The 19,424-nt window shown below is 46.3% G+C and overlaps 1 protein-coding gene across 1 annotated transcript in view; it reads left to right on the top strand.

Annotated features, from left to right (window-relative positions):
• Window positions 1–19,189, top strand: part of LOC135015769 (acetylserotonin O-methyltransferase-like) — a 138,066-nt gene extending 118,877 nt beyond the window's left edge. Inside the window, exon 8 of the mRNA XM_063952819.1 lies at window positions 18,922–19,189. Coding sequence (XP_063808889.1) covers window positions 18,922–19,139 — 218 coding nt within the window. The 3' untranslated portion in view covers window positions 19,140–19,189. The remainder of the gene's footprint in view (window positions 1–18,921) is intronic.
• Window positions 19,190–19,424: the final 235 nt, after the last annotated feature.

Raw genomic sequence — 19,424 nt, forward strand, 5'->3', positions numbered from 1 at the left:
AGAGAGGTGAGGGTGACAGAGGACAATAGAGAGAGAGGTGAGAGTCAGCTAGGGCAAGCACTCATCATGGCAGGGAGGCCGACACACAGATCTCCGTTCCCCCGGATGTTAGTGGGCTCTTCCAGGCTGCTCCTGTATCCCTGCTGTGCTGATGCTGCAGCTAACCCTGTGCTGCTGCTGGGGCTGGGATCTGGGACTGCCTGGGCCAGGTGCTCAGGCAGACAGGCTGCAGTCAGTATGCACACCGGGTGCCTGCGGGTGGGAGGGCGGCCGTGTGTATTACCATGCTGCTGCTCCTCTTCCATCTTCTCTCCTCCGCGGCTGCACTGAATTTCCCTGCACTTCTTGCAGGAGGCGCGGCCGTCCTGGGCGTACTCTACCCTGTAGGGCTTGTCAGAGGCATCGGCCATGGTTGGGTGCGGTGAGCGCAGTGGAGGAGACGGAAACTCCGGGGACTGGGAGCAGTGTGTAGCAAACATGGAACTGCTGATACACAACAGACCAGGCCAAAGCTACCACCCACCGAGCCCACCGATGCGCTTCTCACAAGCACAGGCCGATCTGTGATTGATTACTTTGGCTTAGAGAGCAGCTGGGGGCTGGTGAGGGAAGTGGAGCGGAGGAACGCACTAGGTATGGCCATCAGTGGGGTGTCCATCGATGGTTTCCATTGATGATACCATCAACGATAACCATCGATGGTACACAAACCACTCGATGGCCACCACTGAAAGGTGCTGTATGGTCCACGGACCAATGAAAAACCAGGGGCGGGGCTTAGAGGGTGTCAGGGGGTGGAGCTATGCTCCATGTTCTGGAACCACATTAAAAAAAAAGTATTTGGTTATACTTTTCCATCGATGGACGGAAACCATCTGGTTCTCCCCCATCGATGGCAAAAGTATTCTACATCGGCCATAAACATCGATGATTTTGAATCATCGATAGCCATCCCTAGAACACAGACACCAGTAGCAGCGTGCAGCAGACTCAGAGCCGTTGCTACAAGAGGATCACTGATGGACAGCAGAAGCCACAGGTGAGACACACAAGTAAGGGAAGTCTCACTCTGCAGAGCGGTGACAGGACACAGCGCCTTTAGAGCATGGCACCCTACGCTGCTACGTAACTTGCATTATTGGCTGGCCGGCCCTGCTTGTGAGACCTCACAGACCGAAAGAGTGCAGCGAGGGGAACCAGCAGCAACAGCCAGCAGGGTGGCTAATATAACATGTAATTGGCAGAGGAGGATTCAATGGTGAGGGGATCCTGTCATGCTGTGTGTTCCTTATATTGTACGTGTGCAAACCCCAGGTGTTCTTAGGGGCATAGCATAGTCAATGTGCTCCCCACATTTTATTTTTCAGGAAGTCTGACCAGTAAAATTCCCCTGCCGCCCAGCACTGTGACACATGCAATAAGTTGTGCTATGGTGTATTTTAGATATGTAAGACTGGAGGATAGTATAAAAGAAAGGGTGTGCAGTAGACAAAAGGAAAAGACGCCCCTTGTAGCTACTAGGCCATGCCCCTTTTCTGGGAGCACGCGTGCCCTTTGACACACAAAAGTGTACCTGTCAGCTCTAACTAGTCCTTCTCATGGTGCCCCCTGCCCCACTGCCTGAAAGTCTGCAGCTATGCCCAACTCCCTGCTTCTCTAAGCTTCTGTAAACATTACAGTAATGTGGATGTAAATCCACAGTATGACATCCTGACACTGCCATTAAGTGTAGAAAAGCGTGAAGAAGCCTGCCCAACCACCCAAAATGATGAAGCAAGTGCAGCAGACAGAGCCGGCCATAGCTATAGGCAAACTAGGCAATTGCCTAGGGCATTTGATATGCCCAGGGGCATCAGCAGCTTCTGCTGATTAAAATGATATGCAGCATGCCTATATTCTGTGTGTAACATTTCATATGCAGATACAGCCACAGTCTCACACAGTATAAAGGCATGCTGTATATCATTTTAATCAGCAGAAGCTGCTTGTGCATCCTAGCCACATAACAATGCAAATAAGATGCATTTTCATTAAAAAATGTGCCCGACGTTAGCACTGAGGCAAGATTTATGAGGACACATCTGTATCCAAGCAGAGGCAGAGGTCACAGTGTTAGCAGCAGTGTGAGTGCTGTGTGCATGTGAGTGGGTTGGTTGTGCAGTAGTGTTCGGAATATGTGTAAGGTGCATTATGTGTGTCATGTAAAAATGCATTAATGTGCAACATATGTATAAGGGGCACTATGTGTCATTATGTGTATAAGGGCATTAATAATGTGTGGCATACAGTATGTGTAACAGGGTACTACTGTATTTGTCATTATGTGTATAGGGGCACTAACAATGTGCAGCAAATGTGTAGGGGGCACTATGTGTGTCATTATGTGTATTAGGGCATTAATAATGTGCGGCATATGTGTAAGGGACATTCTGTGTAAAAGGGCATTAATAAAGGTTGTCATAATGTGTAAGCACATTATGTTTAGAAGGACATTAATAATGTGTCTCATATGTGTTAGGGGCATTACTGTGTGGAATTATGTGTTTAAGGTGCTCTTCTATGTGGTGTTGCGTATAGAAAGGGTACTACTGTGTCGTCTAATGTGAATAAAGAGCAATAGGGTGTAGTGTAATGTGAATAAGGAGCAATTCAGTGTGATGTAATGTGAACAAGGGGCTCTACTGTGAGGAGTAACGTTTATAAGGTAAAGTGATACTACTGTGGGATGTAATATTAATTATGGAAACTATCGCATGATCAAATGTGAATAAAGTGCAGTACTGTGTGGCGTATTTGGAATTGTGGTTACTATTGTGTGGCCATGCCCCTTGCCAGCAAAAACACACCCCTTTTTGGGCTGTGCGCCAAATGTGCGAACTGTTCCTATTTAAAATATAGGGGGTACAAACACCAAAATAAGGACTGTTATGGCTGAGGGGTGATGGTTCTGGTAAAGAAGTGCAAGGTCAGAGGCGGAACCAGGGGTGGTGCTAGGGGGCACCAGCCAAAATCTTGCCTAGGGCATCATATTGGTTAGGGCCGGCTCTGACTTTCAGAAACGATTGGAAGTTCTTCGGACACCGTGAGAGTCTCTTCCATACGTAATGAAGCAGAAGAGGTCGCCGACTCTGGTTCTCCTAGTTGCGGGGTAACTCCTCCGGAGGTGATGGAAAGGAGATTCCAGAGTTTTTGGCGCCCCAAACTTTCTGAGGCTGAGCGCCAGCGACGAAAGGAGCTCCTGCTTTGCATATACTGCGGAAACACTAGTCACTTCATAAAGAACTGCTCCCTCCGCAGGTCAGGAAAAAGTGACAACTCTCAACCAATTAAGGTCCAGGCCGATAAGTCCACTCTAACGGTCATTTCAAACTCCCTAACTTCCAATGAAGGTGCCAAAGGTTCCCAAAAGGAGAGTCCAGCCTACAACTGGGGTCCCTTGACCCGACGCCCCAAGCTTAGATTTGGGAACCAATTGAGGCTTTGTAAATCCCTCTATTCCGGGGTAAACCTTGGTTCTTCAGCCCTAGGAAGTGCATCCTACACTCCAGCCCCAGGAGGGGGCTCCGAGTGTCCAGCCCCAGGAGGGGGCTCCGAGTGTCCAGCCCCAGGTGGGGGCTCGGTCTCGCCAGCCCTAGAGGAAGTATCTGATGTTCCGTCCAATGTTCAGACCCCAGATGGGGAGAGCTATGTTCCTGTCTCAGAAGATGAACCCCTTTCTTTATCCTCAAGTGAGGCATCCGACTTCATGATCAATGATTTGATCCCTGGAGGGGAAGTCGATATCCAGGCCTTTGGAGAAGTACTCGATGTGTCTGCTTATGGCTCGACCCCAGGAGGGGTAGCCAATATTTTGACTCCAGAAGGGAAGTCCAATGTTAGGACTCGAGAGGGGAAATGTGATGTCCAGCCTCCAGAAAAGTTGTGCCAGGTGCCGACCCTAGGAGAGGAATCTCATGTATGGATCCCAAGAAAAGAGTCCACTCTACCGACCTCAGGCATGGGGTACAATGTTCGGAATCCAGAAGGAGCATCCAAGCCTGGAGCCCCTAAGGGGGCATATGATTGCATAGTTCTAGAAAGAGCATTGGATTTGTCAGTTCCTGAGAGTGCATCAGATTTACCTGAAACCCATGAAAGGAATGTTCCTCTAAAGGAGGGAGATCCTACCAAGATCCATGAAAAGGTGACTCCAGTTGAGGCCTCTGAAAAGAGGATTCTAGTCATGACCCTTGAAGAAGTAGCACCTGTTGTGACCTCAGCAGGGGAAATTCCAGCCGAGACCTCAAAAGTGGTGATTCCAGCCAAGATCTCTGAAGAGAGAATTCTAGTCAAGTCCCTTGAAGAGGAAAGTCCTATTGAGATTTCAGGAGAGGAAATTCCTGTTGCGACTCCCGAAGGAGGCATTTCAGTCAGTACCCTGGGAGGAGTAAATGTTGTTGAATCACTTGAAGGGAGAATTCCAGTCGTGACCCCAGGAGGGGTGGTTCATGCTTTGTCCTTAGAGAGGACTTCTGAAAAAACTTCTGATCTTGCTTCCAACCCTATAAAATCTGTGAAGAAACTCCAACCACAAAGTTCAGACTCCTTCTAAAGACCAAGATCCAGATCCAGCTTTCTTCTATGGAAAACTGGAACAGTATCACAAATTAATGCTACAGACTATGGAGACGGCTCCACTCTGTACCTCTCCGGCAGAGATTGTCTTACTAATTCTTATGTCTTTCAGAGGGAAGGCAAGAAAATGGGCTAACCAGTTAATTGAGTCCAGTGATCCTGTTCTGCAGAACGTGGATGCCTTCAGCCGGGCGGTGATCAGGAAGTTTGGTGGTCCTGAGTTAGTACCTTCTGAATCCTCTGAGAGTTCTAGGTCTTTGAGCAAGGATTCAGGTTCTAACAAGAAAAATCAAGTTTGTAAGAACCAAGTGGCTAAGGACTGTCTGTCTCAAGTTGTTCACAGCACAGTACCATCTTCACCTAAACCACAAGTCCGGATATTAACTGCTGGCTATGCCTCTCTGTCTCCATCCTGTGAAGTAATGAATAAGCATGACCCACAATATCCAGTGTCCATCCAGTCAGTCATGAGTCCTGCATATGCTAAATCTTGCCATGCTACTTCTTCTATACCATCTATTACAAAGAAGAAAACCGTAATCCTTCCCTTGGATGTGGACTCCAACTCAGATTACAACTCTGAAGCCGATAAAATTCCTTTGGTTGAAGGTACCTTCAGTTCAGATAATATATTTGGCATTACTGTGTTCAAACCTAAACAACCTGGGAAAAAGAAAAAGAAGAAGTCTCGTCGGAGGAATTGAGTCTGTCTTGTCAATTCTTGTTCTTGTTTTGTTATTAGTTCTCCTTGGTCCAGGTGGGGTGTCCGGAGTCCACCCCTGAAGAGGGGGGTACTGTTATGTGTGCAGCAGCTGCAAATCTGTCAGTTCTGCTTTCTGCATTGATTAGCACCTGGATCCGGCTGCTCCCTTCTGTTGTTCTCGTTTCCTAGCAACTGATCACCTGGACCTCATTACCTGCAACTTCAGCCTGACTATCATGTGATTGGTCTTTCTCCCTTTAACTAGGGAGTATCCACATACCACTGTGCCAGTGATAGAGTTCAGTATCAGAGAGTGTCAGGTTCTAGTCTGGACTCCTTAGAGCCTGTTCCTGTGTGCTCAGCATGTGGCCATTGCACGCTGTGCAAGTTCCCAGTCTCCTGTGTCCTGGTAACTGGTCCCAGTATTCCTGACAGTCCTGCATCCAGTTCATCTTGGACCTGTATCTACTTCAATTATATATCCAGTGTGTCCTTCTTCTGCCTTGGAATCCCTGCTTCAAGATATCTGTGCACTATTCCAGCCAGTCTTGCATCTTGCCTCAGTAACCCTGCACCTGTCCAGTTTTGCAAACAGCAGTCTAATCACACAGACCTTTCTGCATGTTCATCTCCATTCAGTACCTGCAATTCTGTATCCAGACTCCAAACAAACTCCTGTGAATCCTGCCAAATTCCAGCTCTGCAATCCAGAACTTTCAGCCTGCAAGTTTGTTTCCCTCTGTGTCCCAGTTCAGCTCTAATCAAACCTCTGCCATTTGCCCTGCTGTGTCAGTCACTCTGCAATTAACCCTTGCCTTACCAGCTGCATTTCTCCAGGTAAATTATCCTGTTTATACCTTGTGGACTCCTGTGCAGATACCAGGTGACCCAGGCAGAGGGCCGCGACCTGCACATCAGGGGCAGCGAAGCCCAAATCCCCTTGCGGGGTTCCCTGGTGAACACCCCCTGGTGTGTTAGACTCCGCGCCTCTGCTCTGGGTCACGCCAACCACCTGGTGTCTGCTTCCAGAATACAGGTGCTTCCAAACACCATAACACTAACTTCCCTTTTATCAAACACAGCCTGTAACAAGGCAGTTAGGAGCTGATTGGCTGATACTTTCAATTCGGTACGCAAAGTACCGCAAATTGCAATGGAGCGATTTTTGGCAGATCGCGCATTCACCGCACGTGGACCGCAGAAGGATGTGACCGCACTTTGACAGCGGTGGCCATTGCGGGGGTGGAGTTACGGCATTGCGGAGATGGCACGGGCAAAATGGGGGCAGGTCAGCAGCATTTTCGGGGGGCTGCATGTGATGGCTGACCGCCTTCATGTGCAGCCTAGCAGTGGCTGCAGGGAGTCATCCACAGTTGCTGCCATCACAATTAAATTGCGATCGCAGTCACTGGGCAGGCCATTTTGCATGCTGGGCGGCCTTTCCCTGCGATGGGCGGCCCTCAGCATGTGATGGAAAGGATTGCAGATTCTGCTTTTTATTTTTCTCCAAGCTTTCATACATACAGTATGCCCCTAACTCAGTGGTTTCCAAACTTTTTTGAATCACGGCGCCCTAGAATATCAGAATTTTTTTCACGGCACCCCTAGGCCAAAAATTTCTTATTGAGAAATTTAGAAAGAAATATTACATTAAGTATATCGCATTTATATGTCATCCTTAGGGTCAGTTGTGTGGTGAGGGACAAGATTTGCTTCTGTTTGGCCACATTTTATGACCGGCAGACACCAGCACTGGTTTTGCCTATTATATTGACCATGAATAATTTGAATTGGTCCTGGACCACCAACCCAGGGCACCCCAGGGAGCCACAGCACACAGTTTGGGAACCTCTGCCCTAACTCCATTCCTAAAAAGTCCAGCTTTTCAATTGAAGGGTGCTGCAGCCTCCAGGGACCTCAGTGGCCGGCGCATGCACAGACGGGACCTGCTGGCTCCAAGCATCGCAGAGGGGACCACAGGAGAAGACCGCACCACTGTAACCCAGGATACCAGATCACATCGCCGGAAAGGTGAGTATACATGAATAACTACTTACCAAAGCTATATATCGCATCAAACTCTGATGAGATGTGGAATGCCCTACCACGCACAATAAGACTCTCCTCTAGTCTCCAAACCTTCAAGTGTTCCATGAAAACTCACCTCTTTAGGCTAGCATATCAAATTCCAGAACCGCCCACATAACTTTCATAAACCTTCCTATCAAATTGCATCCACTCTGTACAGTCCACACATATCCTCACATGTCTTCTCATTCTATGCAGTAGATAGCACCTTTCCTTGTGTACATATGCCTATTTCCCTATAGATTGTAAGCTTGCGAGCAGGGCCTTCCTACCTCTATGACTATTATCACCCAGTTTGTTATTGTTATTTGAAATTGTAAAGCGCAACAGAATTTGCTGCGCTATATAAGAAACTGTAAATAAATAAATGAGATGTATAGTGATAAGTAACAATTAATTTTTCGTTATGTACATAAGTTGACCCCTAAGAGGCATAACAAGCAATGGTAGAACTGCAGGGGTCACATGTAGGTGAGGGGAACCCATGAATACAAGATCACTTTATATCAAAGAGTTACTGCTTCTTGTCAGTAATCCAACTGAGATAGATCTCCCTTAGATGTAATGAGGAAGGATTATATCCAAAACGCGTTGGTACTATCACAGGAGGACCCTGGGCTGGACCACACCACTTATGTTGGTACTTTTTTATGTGCACTTTATATCCCAACCCCATACTGGCTGGTAATATTTTCCCATTACATCTAAGGGGTACCAGTGGAAGTGGCCTCCTGTGTATGTGTATTTTTTTGTCTTGTTTTTCATTTTTATTGGATTTTTTTTTATTGTGTTTCACAATGTTTGTGAAATCAATTTTATCCTATCTATGATGGAATAAAACTTTTTTTTATATACAATCTGCTGTTTTATCGCATACGTTGGAGTCGTCTATGGATGAGACAGGAGGTCTGCATGCAAGCAGACACCCAAAGATACCTTTTAACTCATATAGGGCTTAGTACAAAGGTAAGCCTGGTTCAGATGAGCCTTCCATTATTTATTTTAAGCCACAGGAAGTTTTAAAAGAAACCTTTATGGGAACGCATTGTTTTTAGTACAGGTCAGTTTCCTATGACAAAAAAAGTTTAGGACTGATCGGAAGCATTGAAATCTGCTAATGAATATATTTCATATCATATCTTCTTTCTGAGGAACACGGGAATATATGGATCAGAATTGTGTATAGCAGTGCCTGGAGATCTCTCTTCTATATTATTGCATCTGGACAGGTGGCCTGATAACGCAGCATGTGTAAGCCTAAACAGATATAATACTATACTGAGCCTATCCAAATTACAAGGAGTAACATGAAGCAATGATACTTTTGGGTTGAGTGGCAAAATTGACCACTGTGTAGCTAGGTTGAGGCACAGGTAGTTAACATAAGGAAAACAAATTCATTGTGATCATGTACCTGGCTACAGTGTTTGCATAATTGGAGTAAAATAATAGACAATATGGCTTGATGACTGGCATGTATTCCTTGACTAGAATTAGAAAATATTATAACAGCATCTGAGCTTCTTATTATTGGTCGTATGTCTGCAGAGCCGGCCTTAGGCATAGGCAAACTAGGCAAATGCCTAGGGCATTTGTTATGCTTAGGGGCACCAGCAGCTTCTGCTGATTAAAATGATATGCGGCATGCCTATATTCTGTGTGTGACTGCGTCTGTATCTGCATACGAAATGCTACGTTACAGTGTATTCCTGGAAATCACTGTAATGTATGCAGATACAGCTGCAGTCGCACACAGAATATAGGCATGCTGCATATCATTTTAATCAGCAGAAGCTTCTTGTGCATCCTTGACACATAGTAATGCAAATAATATGATGCATTTTCATAAACAAAAGGCGCCCGACATTAGCAGAGCTACCAGCTCACTCATGCCAGGCATCTCCGGCAGAACTAGCGGCGGTGCTAGGGGGCACCAGCCAAAATCTTGCCTAGGGCATCATATTGGTTAGGGCCGGCTCTGGCAGCAGAAAAGCATGTGTGGCTGCAGCCTTAAAAAGCCAGTAATAGCAGCAGGGCTTAAAGTGGTGTGGGGGGGGGGACAGACAAGGTGGAACTGAGTTCCCCCACTGGTAATTGTAGGGGGAACCAGTTCCACCTCCTCCATGTATTGCACAGTAATTTCACAATGTGTATATGTGGTACCACTGTGTAGAGTAATATGAATAAAGGGCACTACTGAGTGACATAATGTGAATAAGGGGCACTACTGTGTGTTGTAATGTGAATAAGGGGCACTACTATGTGGTATAATATGAATCAGGTGCACTACATGCTGTGTAATGGGGACAACATTGTGCTACTGTGTAGAGTAATTTGGATTCGGGGTACTATTGTGTGACCACGCCTCTTCCTTGTGAGACCACTGGCCCTGGATCCACCTAAGGGGAGGTGAAGGAGCAGGTGGTAGGGTAGATGAGTTCCACCACCTCCCCAGGATCACTTTAAGCCCTGAATCGCAGTACAGTACATGAGATTGCAATAAACTGGGGGGAGAGTATACAGACAACTGGGTGCTGGGTTTATGTGATGCACAGGCTTCAATAAAAATATTGGGTTTAGGGGGTTTGATTATCCAGTAGTATTGAAAATCCCTTTCCAGATACTATTCAAATATATTGAATATATTCTGTAACATGCATATAGCAGTTTTCTGAATCAACAAAATGAGTTATTAAAATACTGAAGAGATAGTTTTGAACTTAATGTATTTTTATATTTGAAGTTCAAAGACTATTTTGTTTCCAAATAGGTCCAGAACATAGAACTCACACAGAGAGGACCCTGATTAGGAACAGGATAGTATTATAAACACAGATATTAGCCTATGGTGACTGGGATTCTTAATCAGGCCCTGTGACAGAGGGTCCTGTCTGTAAATTTGTAAGGTGAGAAGTTGGAGTGGTGGCACTTGAGAGCTACAATGTAAATAAGGTGGCAGAAGGAGGGTAGTCATGACTGAATAGGTGAGATTTAAGAATGGAGGATGAGGGATTAGAGCATTGTGGGAGAGTTCATGAAGATGTAATTGAGAACTGGTGATCACAGAGTAGGTGAATCGCCAGGATGAGTTTTATTAGATCTACACTAAAAAAGTCTGCAGTCAATGGCTCTCATTCCGAGTTGATCGCTAGCTGCCGTTGTTTGCTGCGTAATGATCATTTTAAAAAATGGCAAAATTACGCATGCGTATGCACCGCAATGCGCACATGCGGTGTATGGGTACAAAGAGCATTGTGGTTTTGCACAGGTTTTAGCTACACTTTCAGTCTCACTGGCGAAAGCAGGGAGATTGACAGGAAGTAGGAGTTTCTGGGTGTCAACTGACCGTTTTCTGGGTATGTTTGGAAAAATGCAGGCGTGGCCGGGCGTTTGCTGGGCAGGTGTCTGACGTCATTACCGTCATTCATCGCAGCAATCATCGCACAGAATAAGTAACTACAGGGCTGGTCTTGCTCTGCACAAAAATAGGATTTTGGTACCTACTGGTGAATCCTTTTCTCATAGTCCGTAGAGGATGCTAGGGTCCACGTTAGTACCATCATGGGGTATAGACGGGTCCACCAGGAGCCATTAGCACTTTAAGAGTTTGAGAGTGTGGGCTGGCTCCTCCCTCTATGCCCCTCCTACCAGACTCAGTCTAGAAACTGTGCCCGAGGAGACAACATACTTTGAGATAAGGGTTATACACAGATAGTGGTGAGATTCATAACAGCTCACACATATAAGGCACATCAAGCCGATGAGCTTGAACTACTCAGCAACAGCTGAAAGATTACTTACCAAGTAACAATGCAGTACTCAACTAAAACGAAGTTGTACTGAACCAAAAAACATTTGCAGAAAAACAAAGCGCTGGGCGGGCGCCCAGAATCCTCTACGGACTACGAGAAAAGGATTTACCAGTAGGTACCAAAATCCTATTTTCTCTTATGTCCTAGAGGATGCTGGGGTCCACATTAGTACCATAGGGATGTACCAAAGCACCCAGAATGGGAGGGAGAGCGCGGAGGCTCCTGCAGAACTGATTGACTGAACTTCAGATCATCAGAGGCCAAAGTATCGAACTTGTAAAACTTTGCAAACGTGTTCGACCAAGACCAAGTTGCAGCTCGGCAAAGTTATACTGCCGAAACACCCCGGGCAGCCGCCCAGGAAGACCCCACCTTACGAGTAGAGTGGGCCTTAACAGATTTTGTACACGGCAGTCCTGCCGTAGAATAAGCTTGCTGGATAGTGAACCCGATCCAGCGAGAAATCATCTGCTTAGAAGCAGGACACCCAATTTTCTTGGGATCATATAGGACATACAGAGAGTCCGACTTTCTGTGACGAGAAGTTCTCTTCACATATATATTCAGAGCCCTTACGACATCCATGGACTTTGATGCAATTGAGAAGTCAGTAGCCACTGGCACCACAATAGGTTGGTTGATATGAAATGCCGATACAACCTTTGGAAGAAACTGCTGACGTGTCCGGAGCTCAGCTCTATCTTCATGGAAGATCAAATAAGGGCTTTTACAGGATAAAGCCCCCAGCACGGACAGGCATCTAGCAGAAGCTAAGGCCAACAACGTGACTGCCTTCCACGTAAGAAATTTGACCTCTACCTCCTGTAGAGGTTCAAACCAATCCGACTGGAGGAACTGCAACACCATGTTAAGGTCCCAAGGCGCTGTAGGTGGTACAAAGGGAGGTTGGATATGCAGAACTCCCTTCAAAAAGGTCTGAACCTCAGGGAGGGCAGCCAATTGTTTCTGAAAGAAAATGGATAGGACTGAAATCTGGACCTTTACAGATCCCAAACGTAGAGCCATATCCACTCCTGTTTGCAGGAAGAGGAGTAAACATCCCAGTTGAAACTCCACCGTAGGAAACTTCTTGGACTCACACCAAGAGACATATTTCTTCCAAATACGATGGTAACGTTTAGACGTTACCCCTTTCCTAGCCTGTCTGAGTGTAGTAATAACCTTTTTCGGAATGCCCTTCCGAGCAAGAATCAGGCGCTCAACTTCCATGTCGTCAAACGTAGCCGCGGTAAGTCTTGATAGGTGAACGGCCCCTGCTGCAGCAGGTCCTCCTGAAGAGGAAGAGGCCTCGGCTCTTCTTGCAGTACATTCAGAAGGTCCACGTACCAAGCCCTTCTTGGCCAGTCTGGGGCAATGAGGATCGCTTGAACCTTTTTTCTCCTTATGAGCTTTAGGATTCTTGGGATGAGTGGGAGTGGTGGAAATATGTACACTGAACACCCACGGAGACACCAGGGCATCCACTGCCACTGCCTGTGGGTCCCTCGACCTGGAACAATAACGCTGAAGCTTCTTGTTGAGACGAGAGGCCATCATGTCTATTTGGGGTAGTCCCCAAAGATCTGTTATTTCCTTGAACACATCCGGATGGAGGCCCCACTCTCCTGGATGGAGGTCATGTCTGCTGAGTAAGTCAGCTTCCCAGTTGTCTACTCCCGGAATGAAGATGGCTGACAATGCTAATGTGTGTTTTTCTGTCCAGAGGAGTATTCTTGTCACCTCTGACATTGCCGCTCTGCTCTTCATTCCGCCTTGTCAGTTTATGTAAGTCACTGTTGTTATGTTGTCCGACTGCACTTGAATGGCCCGATTTCTCAGAAGAGGGGCCACCTGAAGAAGACCGTTGTAGATGGCTCTTAGTTCCAGCATGTTGAAGGGCAGGCCGGCTTCCAGGCTTGACCACCGTCCTTGGAAGGTTACTCCTTGAGTGACTGCTCCCCAGCCCTGAAGGTTCGCATCCGTGGTTAGAAGGACCCAGTCCTGAATCCTGAACCTGCGGCCCTCCAGAAGGTGAGGTAACTGGAGCCACCAGAGGAGTGAAATCCCTGCCTTTGATGACAGACAAATTCTCTGGTGCATGTGGAGGTGAGATCCCGACCACTTGTCCAGTAGATCCAGTTGGAAGGTCCGAGCGTGGAACTTCCCATACTGGAGAGCTTTGTAAGAGACCACCATTTTTCCCAATAGGCGAATGCATTGATGAACCGACACCCGGGGTGGCTTCAGGACATCCCGGACCATAACTTGTATCACCAATACCTTTTTCTGTGGAAGAAACACCCTCTGCACTTCCGTATCCAGGATCATTCCCAGAAGTGACAACCTCTGGGTGTGTTCCAAATGTGAATTTGGAAGATTCAGAATCCAACCGTGACTCTGGAGCAGTCGTGTTGTGAGAACAATGGACTGCAGTAGCTTCTCCTTGGATGATGCCTTTTTCAGCAGATCGTCCAGATATGGAATGATGTTCACCTCCTGCTTGCGGAGGAGAATCATCATTTCCGCCATCACCTTGGTAAATACCTTCGGTGCTGTGGAGAGGCTGAATGGCAGTGCCTGGAATTGGAAATGACAGTCCTGCAGTGCGAAGCGGAGATAAGCCTGATGTGGCAGCCAGATCGGAATGTGGAGGTACGTATCCTTGATATCCAGGGATACCAGGAATTCCCCCTCTTCCAGACCTGATATCACCGCCCTGAGAGACTCCATCTTGAAATTGAACTCCTGAGACACAATATCTACCACCTAGGAATCCAGGCCGGACGATACCCAGACATGACTGAAGAGTCTGAGTCTCGCTCCCACTGGCCCCACCACCGGGGCATGCAGTCTACCGTCATGCGGAGGACTTTGGCATACCCAAAGCAGGCTTTTGTTCCTGGGAATTTGCAGCAGCAGGTTTCTTGGACTTAATCCGACCTCCCCTAAAGAAGGTATTGGATGTTCTGTCCTTTCTAGGCTTGTTAGGCCGAAAGGACTGCGGTGCAGATGAAGAGAAGGATTTCTACAGAGCAGGTGCTGCTGAGGGAAGAGACGGAGACTTACCCACTGTAGTAGTGGATATCCGCGCGTCTAGAGCATCCCCAAAGAGAGCCTGACCTGTATAGGGTAGGGACTCCACACTCCTTCTGGATTCCGCGTCGGTCGACCACTGGCGCAGCCACAGTCCCCGACGAGCTGAAACAGACATGGAAGAAATTCTCGCAGCCATGGAACCCAGGTCTTTCATGGATTCTACCATAAAACCTGCAGAATCATGTATGTTGCGTAAATACAATGAAACGTCATCCCTATCCATCGTATCCAAATCCTCAAGTAAGGTAGCCCGACCACTTCACTATTGCTTTTGCAATCCATGCACTAGCAATAGTGGGACGTAACATGGCCCCAGAAGAAGTGTACATTGATTTAAGCGTGGTATCAATTTTTCTATCTGCCGGCTCCTTTAAGGCGGTAGATCCTGGAACAGGCAAACCACCTTCTTTGAGAGTCTGACAACAGATGCGTCAACAATCGGAGGGTTTTCCCACTTTTCCCTATCCTCCTCAGGGAAAGAAAAAGCCACTTAGACCCTTTTAGGGCTCTGGAACTTTTTCTCAGGGTTTTCCCATGCTTTTTCAAATATAGCATTCAACTCCTTTGACGCAGGGAAGGTTAGCGAGGCTTTTTTATTTTCAGTGAAAAAAGCCTCCTCAACCTGATCAGGTGTGGTATCATTAACATTTAACACATCCCTGATAGCCTCTATCAACAATTGCACCCCCTTTGCTAGAGATGCGGACCCCCGCAACACATCCCCATCACCAGCTGTAGTGTCAGAATCAGTATCCGTGTTATCAAGCTCACGTTTGTGGGGGTATATAGCAGGGTGTCCTGAGGTACCAGAAACAGGCCATACAGCTATAGAGCTCTGTAATACCTGGGTTGCAGATTCATAACAAGCAACCCTGTCAGAAACCTGAGAAATCCAAGATTTGATAGAGGAAAACCACTCTGGTTCCCTTGCTGGTATCTGTGCTAAACCAGTGCTATCCTGGTAGGATAAATCCTCTGCAGCATATGACACAGTGTCCCTGGACATAGCTAAAGGTGACCACCAAACACTCCACACACACAGTTGGGGGCAGACAGATTTCCCCCCCCATGAAAGGCAAGAGAGACACAGAAATCGGAGCCAACCCACAGTACAGCGCTTTCAGTAAAAGGAGATCTCTTACCAGCGCAGACTGTGTCCCTTAATAGGAGACAGCCGTTTTACAGTCTCCCCTCCCTTCTACAACCCCCTGGTACCGTGTACTGACAGTTGGAGCTGCTGTGGAGGGACCTGATCTTCCATCCAGCACTGTGCAGGCAGGAAAATGGCGCTGGAATGCTGCTTGGTCCGCTCTGAGGAGAAGCTCCACCCCCTTAATGGCGCTGTCTTCCCGCTCTTCAGATATTATACTGGCCTGAGGAAAAACTTGGTGGCTGAGATCCGCGTACCCCAACAGACTTGCTGACCAGTGTGGGGTAATCGCTGGTCCAGGGCGCCCCTCACAGCGCCGCACTATGTGCCTCTGAACCATCCCAGGAGCGCAGTTAGTACTGCGCTCCCTCCCTGTTGCCGCCATCTTCACACCGGCCCCCCGCTTGCTAGGGGAGTCAGTGTCTCACTCACCACTCTTCAGCTCTGTAAGGGGTTGGTGGCATGCTGCTGGGGCAAGCGGTCCCCTCTGACGGAGACCGATCCGACCCCTCTGGAGCTCAGTGTCCAGTCAGCGGAGTCAGTGGCTCAGACCCCGCAGGGCGGAAACTGCTCCCCTCCTTAGTCCCTCGCTGTTGCCAACAGCCTCCTGTAAAAAAACAAACTCTAAAAACAACTTTTACCAGAAAAACCCAGGAGAGCTCACCTAGTTGTGACCTGCTCCTCCGGGCACATTTTCTAAACTGAGTCTGGTAGGAGGGGCATAGAGGGAGGAGCCAGCCCACACTCTCAAACTCTTAAAGTGCCAATTGCTCCTGGTGGACCCGTCTATACCCCATGGTACTAATGTGGACCCCATAATCCTCTAGGATGTAAGAGAAATGTGTTTGCAGCCGCTCTGCTGCACAGGCATTCGCACTCTTGCTATGCTAAAATACACTCCCCTGTGGGCGGTGACTATGCGTTTGCACGGCTGCTAAAAGTAGCTAGCAAGTGATCAACTCGGAATGAGGGCCAATATGTCTACCATTAATGGTAGACATGCATTAGGTCAACAGGGTCAAAAGGTCGACAGAGAATAGGTAGACAATAGAAAAGGTTGACAGGGTCAAAAAGGTCAACATGGAAATGGTCGACACGAAAAAGGTAGATGCAATTTTTTGGGGTGTTTTGTCACTTTTCTGCCACAAACAAGCCCCATTAGTGTACCATGTCCCCTCGTATGGCTTGCTTTGCTCACCATGCTTCGGGCAAGTTGCCTTGCTCTGTTACCGGTGCAGGTTACTTTTCCCATTCGTAGTCCACGTGGATGGTAGAGGATGAAAAAGGTTGAAAAAAAATAAAAAATAACTTAAAAAACTTGTGTCAACCATATGGGTCGACCATCGTAGAGTCAACCTTTTGACCCTGTTGACCTTTTGACCCTGTTGACCTAATGCATGTCTACCATTGGTGGTCGAGCTATTGATTGTAGACCTTTTTCGTGGATACTGAGTTGCCAGAAGAATCAAGTGGGCAGGTCACAGGTGTTCTGTAATATGCGTTGGAGATGTAGGTGGGAGAAGAGAGGGAAAGAGTTTTGTAGCTGAGGTTGAGGAATTTAAATTGAATTATGAAGGGGATAGGGAGCCAGTGGAAGGATTTGCAGAATGGAGAGACTGAGTGATGTGAAAGAACGATTAGTCTGACAACAACATTAAGGAGATATTGAAGAAGAGTGAAGTGGAGACACCAGAGAGAAGGAGCTGACAGTAGTTGACATAGCAGATAAAGGAGTGGACCAGTGTTTTGGTGGCATCATGGGTGAGGGAGTATCTAATCCTAGTAATGTTCTAGAGAACTGACAGAGGAGTTGGAAAGGGACTGGTTATGGTGAGTTGATGAAAAAAGATATGGTGGTTATCCATAGTGAATTAGAAATGGGGAAATTATGAATTCAAAGGGTGGTAAAACAATAGATTATGTTGTGGTCAAATTAAGCTTCAGGGCGTGGTGGAATTGCAAGAAGTAACGAGAAGACCGGCAGAGTAGGGTATAGTCATCATAAAAATGTAGATGCAGATCAAAGCATAAAGATATAGATGCAGATTGAAATAGCTGATAAGATAACCATAGAGTAAAAATGGAAGGTAGTAAAGGATAGAAACTTGAGAGATCCTAACAGGAATTTGTAGGATGAATCAGAGGATTGGTTGGAGAGATAAACGGAGAGCAAGGAGTGGACTGTATAGCATAGTCCAAGTGAGTGTAGAGTGTGGAGAAGGAAAGATTGCAAAGGTTTCAAAGTTGCAGAGATATCAAAAAGATTGTGAACAGAGAAATGGTCCTTGCCTATGCCAGAGAGGAGGTAATTGGTGACTTTTGCTCAGAGCAGGTTCTGTGTAATGGAGGGGAAGAAAGCCAGATGTAATAGATAAGTGTAAGCATTTTCAGATTAGAAGGTCGTGAGATCTGTGTTGATAATCCTCTCAAAAGATTTGGTGGGGTCAAGAGAATTTCTTTTTTTTTGAGAATGGGGAACTGGAGTACATGTTAGAAGGAGATGGGAAAGCTGCAGTAGAGCGGAAAAGGTGGGCAAGGTATACACATGTGCTAGTGGATAAAGAGCAAAGTGTTGGGATGGAAAGAGATCAAGGGTGCAAGTTGAAGTGAGAGAAGAGTGAAGATCTTAAATGTCTGCCTTGCAGGGAAAGAAGCATAAGAGGAAGAAGAAGGGAGCAAGTGGGGATAGGTGCTGGAAGTGACTGGTAGATGGGATTTTCTGTCTCATAGATTCTGTTTTGGAGGTTAAAAATGAAGAGAAATCACAGGCGGAGCGAGAAGGAATGAGAGGAGAGGCTGCAGAGAAAGGAGTTGAAGGTGGGGCAGAGCCGTTATGGGTTGGAAGATTGGGATCAGATGAAAAACTTAAATACTATTTGGCTTGAGGGAGGACAGAACTACAGTAGATAAAGAAAGAATGAATTTAAGTGAAGGAATACAGCAAGAGAGTGAGATTACCTCACATGCATTCATAATTTAATGAGCATATTTGGAGTAACTGAGTGTGGAGTGCTATGGCTGGGGTTTAGAACAAGGTGACATGGATGGTAAAGCCAAAGGCAGGATGAGAGAGTGGTTGTGCAAAGTGATAACTGGATTGGGACAAGCCAAGATGGTGACAGTAGAGTGGAGGGTTTTGAGTGGGGAAGAGAAGATAGTGTAGTCAAGGGCATCAAGATTACATTTCATGTGGGAAGATTTGGGATAGTGTGGGAGACACTGAGAAGGTGACCAAGAGCAGGTTAAGGAGAGTTACAGATGTTGCAGGAGTGAAAGAATACATGATCAATAGAGTGGCAAAGGCTGTGAGTGGTGAGTTAATATATACTTTATATGCAGAGGATAATTTATTAAAATTGTATCTTAATATCTGAAATACATAAATATATCTATATCATGTTGCCAATAATCTTAACTTGTGAAACATACTTTGCCTCTTTCATTTGTGATATATAAAGGAGGTGGAGTTCTTCTGGTTGAAGTTCTTTTAAATGAAGACAGAAGTGGCCCTGTGACTTCCCAGCTGTACTCATTAAACATGTTGGTCCAGACAGAAGGCAGAGAAAGGACCCCATCTGAATACACCAAGATTCTCACAGACTGTGGCTTCAGGGACATACAAGTGAAATCAACTGGAAAGCTTTATGATGCAATCCTGGGGAAAAAATTGGCATGATTTTCGCGTTTATAGAAATTCTAATCCTTTGTTTCTAATTTATTATTTGTATTAGTGCTTCAAGCATTTTAGTTATAATTAAATATTATTTAATATAACATGTTTGGACTAAGATATAAGATATATTTGAAATGTATTAATGCAGACTATCTTTGTTTTGTGTGAACATACAGTATTATTTCCAGATATATAAAACATTCATCCAGCAGATGTCACCAGAGTGTTACAATGCATAGTTATATAAACAGAAATAGTTGTCACTTGTAAGAGGTAAATTTAAACATT

Source organism: Pseudophryne corroboree, chromosome 2 (genome assembly GCF_028390025.1).
Source record: "Pseudophryne corroboree isolate aPseCor3 chromosome 2, aPseCor3.hap2, whole genome shotgun sequence".
Lineage (NCBI taxonomy): Eukaryota > Metazoa > Chordata > Amphibia > Anura > Myobatrachidae > Pseudophryne > Pseudophryne corroboree.